The sequence below is a fragment of the Cavia porcellus genome, unplaced genomic scaffold, assembly GCF_034190915.1.
Source record: "Cavia porcellus strain 051 isolate PalLab524CR breed Dunkin Hartley unplaced genomic scaffold, mCavPor4.1 scaffold_9, whole genome shotgun sequence".
NCBI classification, from domain to species: Eukaryota; Metazoa; Chordata; class Mammalia; order Rodentia; family Caviidae; genus Cavia; species Cavia porcellus.
In genome coordinates, this window is record NW_026947492.1 from 15,458,411 (window position 1) to 15,464,352 (window position 5,942).

The 5,942-nt window shown below is 38.1% G+C and overlaps 1 protein-coding gene across 1 annotated transcript; it reads right to left on the bottom strand.

Annotated features, from left to right (window-relative positions):
• Positions 1-1,667: 1,667 nt before the first annotated feature.
• Positions 1,668-4,158, bottom strand: Tmem225 (transmembrane protein 225). The gene is made up of 4 exons (XM_003472632.2): positions 3,815-4,158; positions 3,111-3,257; positions 2,664-2,798; positions 1,668-2,017 (listed from the first exon to the last, which is right to left on the bottom strand). The coding sequence occupies exons 1-4, from the start codon at positions 3,984-3,986 to the stop codon at positions 1,806-1,808; spliced, it is 666 nt and encodes a 221-aa protein (XP_003472680.1). The 5' UTR covers positions 3,987-4,158; the 3' UTR covers positions 1,668-1,805.
• Positions 4,159-5,942: the final 1,784 nt, after the last annotated feature.

The following is a 5,942-nucleotide window of genomic DNA, read 5'->3' on the forward strand; positions in this document are numbered from 1 at the left end:
ACCACCTGTTTTTTGTTTTTGTTTTTGTTTTTTTTACAAAGTGGCCAATATCAAGTGCTAGAGGAAAGATAGACTCTTTCAATAAATGATGCTGGGAAAACTGGTTATTCAGTGCAGAAGAATAAATCTAGATTCATACCTCTCACCTCCTCTCTGTGGAGACAGCAGAGACCTAAGAAAGGTGAGAGGGGGAAGGGCAATGGATAGGGAAAGAAGGAATAATAAAAAGGTCAAGATGTGAAATGTATACATATTCCCCAAGATTAATGTTATAAAATCGTATAAAAAAGTATGAAGGACACAGATATAAAAGCAGAAACACTGAATTTACTGGAAGAAAATCTGGTTAAATTCTTGAAGATATAGGCACGGTCAAGGACTTCTCAAGATATAATACCAAGAATCAACAAATTAAATCATACCAAATTGAAACACTTCTGAACAACAAAAGAAAGAATCAACAGAGTGAAGAGACAACCTACAGAGTGACCCAAAAAAAAAAAAAAATCCAGTTACTCTTTAACAGAAGAATTATATCTGGAATGTATAAAGAAGTCAAAATAGAATTCTAATAATATAAAATACTCAATCAAAAATAGGCAATTATAATGAATAAACACTTCTCATAAAAGGTACAAATGATCGATAATTACATAAAAATATTCAGCATCTTTGGTTGTTAGAAAAATGTAAATCAAAACAACACTAGGGCTCCTCCTTACTTCAGTTTGAATGGCTATTACCAAGGACTCAGAAATCAACAAATAAAGCTGGGTATGTAAGTTCAGCACTTGGAAGGTTAAAGCAGGAGGATAATCTTGAGTTCAAGGCCAGCCTAAACTTTATAGTGAGACTGTCTCCAAAATAAACCAACAAACTAACAAAAAGCTTCACAAAAACAAAATAATCAAATATTGGTGAGGCTTTGGGGAAATAGGAACCCCTCTACACTTTTGTTGGATGTATAAACTATTAAAATCACTATGGAAATAAATTGTGGAAGTTCCTCAAAAAACTAAAATTAAAAATTCTGTTTTACACAGTTATACCTCTTCTGGGTATATTCCTGATGCAGTTAAAATAATCATATCTGGTGATACCTCCATGTTTATAGCAGTGTAATTCACAAGAGCTAAATTATGAAAGCTTATTTGTCCATTAACAAATTAATGGATAAAAATGTATTTTTACATAACAGAGTACTGCAGCCATAAAGCAAGGTAAATTTCAGTCTTTTATAGGGAAATGGATGCAACTTGAGATCATAATGCCAAGAGAAATAAGATAGAGAAGATTAAATATTATATGGTTTCTCTAATATAGGAAACTCAAAATATATTTCAAATAGCAAAAGAAAAATGGTGGGAAATAGGGAAATAGAAACCATGGAGATGGGAAGGGTCTGGGGAAGGTGGGAGGACCAGTGGGTAGGGAAAGCAGGAATAATAAAATGATCAGGGTGTAAAATTTTCATATATATTCCCCAAGATAAATGTAATAGGTATCACAAACGTGCTAATTAAGATATGTATTATACAATAAAATAAAAAATACTGTATCATAAATCTTTTCTATATAGAGTTAATATAGCAAGTATTTGTATATTTGTCATATTAATAACAAATGCTTTAGAAGAAGTTTAGCATGCCAGGTTTAAAAAAGCCATTTTCTGTAAGTATTTACAGACTCCAGCCCACTCACAGTCATTTCCTTAATGCCAAACCTAGACCAAGTGACTGGAGATGCATAGCGAGGTGCATGCCCATAAAACTGTCCATAAAAATGGGCAGGCATGGAAGGTCCTGTCACAGAGCCCAGGTCACGCGACGCTTTTGGAGATGTTCTTTGTCCATGCAATTTTCCTTTGAAGGCATGGAGGGTTTATGGATAATGCTCCGTGGCATTGCGGTGCTCTCTGGAAGTGAAGTAACTTGGATTGAATCCCTAGGGAGTTCAGCAGATGAATGGATTTTCTGGCAGGTACACCTATGCTTGCACTGTAGCAGACAGAGAAAACCTAGGAAAAGGGGAAGCAATGGAGCGGGATGAAAGAACAATGAAGAATTACAGAACTTCTCTCTACAGTGGCTGAAGACCCCAAACCAAAGCCTGTTGGATTCCTGTCACCTACTTAGAGCCATCCTGGAAGGGAGTGGGTTCCTGGAAAATATTGGATATGTTTAAGGATATTAAGGATTCTTTTTGACAGAGAACAAGTCTCTACATGTGTTAGGAAGTGCAATTCCCAATGGGTATGTGGTCTGTTAGCATCAAATACAGATTCTCTCTGCCCTCAAACTGCCTTGGCACTAAGCTGTTCTCCTAGGGTCACTGCCCTTCTCCCACGAATGCCCATTTTGGCTCAGCCACTCCCCTTGAGTTTGATGGTTATCTCTGCCATAAAGTGGGAACCTACGAAAGACAGCAGAAAAAGCAGAGATTAGGAGCTGCTCTCTCCTGTGGAGGAGGCAGGCATAGCAAACACTTTACCCGAGCCCGATATCCTGGTTGATCTTGTAGGATCTGTCCTCAGAGAATGAATCCAGGCAGTGCTTAACCTTTTCACATGCAAGATTTGGCACGTTTTCCTCCATTTCCCTCTCCCATCTTTTCACTCTCCCTGCTGATTCTCTTCACTCATCAGGGCCCCTACAGACACTCACCACAGGTAGTAAAGAAGACAGCTGTTATATAGGCAGTGAAAGGAACCCACGTGATCTTGAAACTAGAGAAGTACAAGGACTGACCTTGTTTTAGCTTGTGATGATATAGTGCTAATGTACCCAGCAGAAGGCAACCTGGTGTCCAAAAAAACAAAATGGAGAAAAAAGCCTTTCTCAGGAACTTTGTCTCTTTTACTTAAGCTTCACCCCAAATACACCAGATTTCCAGTCTCCACTCTGTTTAAAAGTGCACTTTGTCCAAAGACAGCCTGCTTTAGTGTTATATTGGACTCCGAAGCTGAATATATATATAATATATATATATATATTATATATATATATATCTCTGAGAAGTAGAAATTTCAGCTAGTCAGACTGCAGCCTAGGACTCAAACCCGCCTCATTTCATACCTGTGTACATCTGTATTAGGGTAGCCAGGAAGTTACCTGTGAAGAAACAGATGAAGGCAATGCTGAGGTGTATATATCTGTTCTGAGGAATCAGGTAGGTGTATTGCATCCCCAGGATTAAGTTAAGGAAGAAGGAAAGGCAGAGGACCAACATCATCATGATCCTTATGACTCTCAGGCTGTCTGTTGAAAAGCAAAAGCTGTGCTGAGAAGACAGATATTTCCTCTACTATACCTGGGTTCCCACAAATCTCTAAGTAAAAATGGAATCAGGAAAGATTGAATGAAATAATAAGGAAGGATGGGGAAAAGAACAAAAAGGCAGAGCTCCTTCAGTTACATGAGAGAATTAAGAATAAATTGCTTTCTATCTTGGCATCTCTGTAGGTTTCCTGCTGCTTTCTTCTGATACCTTACTTCTTGTTAAATGGTTCAATTTATTCTTCTAATGAAAATATAACATTATTGTCATTTCCATATCCCTCATGTTCTAGTTGTGCCGACAACTCTCTTGATGTTGACACAATTTCCCAAATGTTCAGCAGGTACTAGACTTAATTTGAGTTTCTAAGTTTTCCTCCCAGGCATCCCCACTGTGAGATTTTGGAATCTGATGAAGTGGGCATCCTGCAGCCTGCAAAAGTTGCTTCACTAAATAATGGGTATTGGCGAGATGATCAAAGACAAGGAAAAATGAAATCTTCCTCTCCACCCATCACATTTTATAGAACAGTTCTCACCTTCTGGCCAAATGGTACTGCAACATGTCATCCATGGACTGTGGCTGACCTTGTCCTTTTTTATTTTCGGGACTAATTCAACCCATTCTTTCATAAAGATGCCTACCATCAGTGAGACTACAGCCCAAGAGGAGAAGAGCAGGTTGGTGGTCTTAATATTTCTCTTTGACATACGAGAGTGGAGATTTTTGATGAGTGCACCACCTGCGTTTCAAACGTCTCTTTCCTGTTTTGGTTACTCATAGGAAGAAGAGCTAACTCTGCGTTTTTAGTTATGGCTAAGGCAATGGCTGCTGGCAGAAGTTGAAGTAGCCTACAGAATAGAGATCACTTCCTGTTTTCACTGCTTCTGTGCTGAGGCTACAAACTGCCATAGAATCATCCGCTAGTTTGACCCTTGACCCTGGGGCCTAGTGCGGTGGAAGAATCAAGGTGCCCTGAGGTCCTTGGAGAGCTAGTAGATATATGGGAGACCTGATATCACAAAGTGGGGGGTGATTAATAGAAGCGTTAAAAAGTTAGACATGCACATTCCACAATTAGCTAACATTTGGTAAGGGTCAGGGAGGAGGAGGACTCAGGACCTTTGTGGTGAGCAGTCAGCTACCTGGCATCGTAAATGTGAATAGCGTTCAAAATTTAGGATGTTTCAAAAAACCTTGGGTCCTCGTTGGGATTTCCCAAAGGAGCTTATTTAGGTCATCATCCAGGAAATTGATCAGTGCCTTAAAACAGAACTGGTCTGATGCAATGAACCATTACAGTCCAAGATTATTTACAAGACACAGAAAATACTTATTGCCAGAATTGCCTTTGTGACTTGACAGAGAAAACATTTTATACTTGTTTGAATAAGCAGCCATGGTACACACTAGATTCAGAGTCCAAGACATAAAGAGTTTCAGGCACTAGAAAGAGGCCTAGTTTTTTTCTAACATTTTAAAGTGTTACAAAATAATTGGATATATTTGTGGTACAGGGTACAGTGTGATAATTTGCTATATACATACAATGTACAATGTCACATTGGGGCAATAATCCAAAATATGTAAAGATATTTTATGTCTCATTTTTTTTCAGAGTAATTCAAGAGATGATCACTGAAGGCAGATAAAGGATACATGGAGATTCATTATACTATCCCCTAAGTTTTTTCAAAATCACATTATTTCCCCTTGAAGTTGCTCTTCCCTTTGTTGTAATTTACGAAATTTAGTTGCTGATTAACTGGAACAGTGTCTCTTCATGTACTTCCACTTTTCCCATCTTTCCTTTTTATTAGGAACTTTTGAACTTTTCTAATTATTTTGAAAAACTACAGTTCTGGGGACGAATTAAATCACATTTTCTAATGCTGCCTAAAAATAAAATTAGGTGGGAGTTGAAAGTAGACCGCTGAATTTAGTGATGAGAATGGCATTGGCATCTTCGCCATAGTACTTTCACAAGAGTGATAGGTGAAGAGGAACTGCAAGGAGAAACAAGTTTCGGTCCTGAAGCCATTGTTTTCTGTAATAATTGTGTCCTCCGTGCCTAAAGCAGCATGAATTTTCACAGATCTCACCTTGACTTTGATATTTACTATTATTCAATAGATGAGTACACTTAGGAGCTCATTGAAGCCTCAAACATCTGATCTGTGGTGTTGGTGAAGTGGGAAGAGGGGTTAGCTGTTTATTTCAATTCTACTACCAAAATACTATCATGTATTTAGATGTCACCAGAGCAATTTACATTCTGCCCAATTTGATGTTTTAGTACAAACGCTTTCTTTATTTCAGCTATTTTGTCTGTTTCTTTTCCATCCTGTTCGTGTGCTTCTCTCCCCTGATATTTGTCTTGTGAGATTCCTTCCTAAGTTATTGCTCCAGAGGAAATGTAGACGTGATGATAAAATCTCTGGCTACAGCTTTGCATGAAGTTTGAATTGTCTGTAAATAGCATAAGACGACAGAGATCTTAGAAGGGAAACACTTTTTAGTCTCTGATGAATCAACAGCTCACACAGATAAAAAACAGCCACGGAAAAGTATGTGATAGCATTCTCCTGTAATACAGATGTTGTGTCCACAGATTGCACTGCAACTCATCTTAAAAAAATGGGATGGAGTCTGAGAATTGAAGTGAT

Coding starts and splice junctions, on each gene's coding strand:
- Tmem225 (XM_003472632.2), bottom strand. CDS start 3,986: ATGTCAAAGAGAAATATTAAGACCACCAACCTGCTCTTCTCCTCTTGG. Junction 3,258..3,814: donor CAGTACCATTTGGCCAGAAG/GTGAGAACTGTT, acceptor GCTTTTCAACAG/ACAGCCTGAGAGTCATAAGG. Junction 2,018..2,663: donor TGTCTTCTTTACTACCTGTG/GTGAGTGTCTGT, acceptor CCCTTTTCCTAG/GTTTTCTCTGTCTGCTACAG.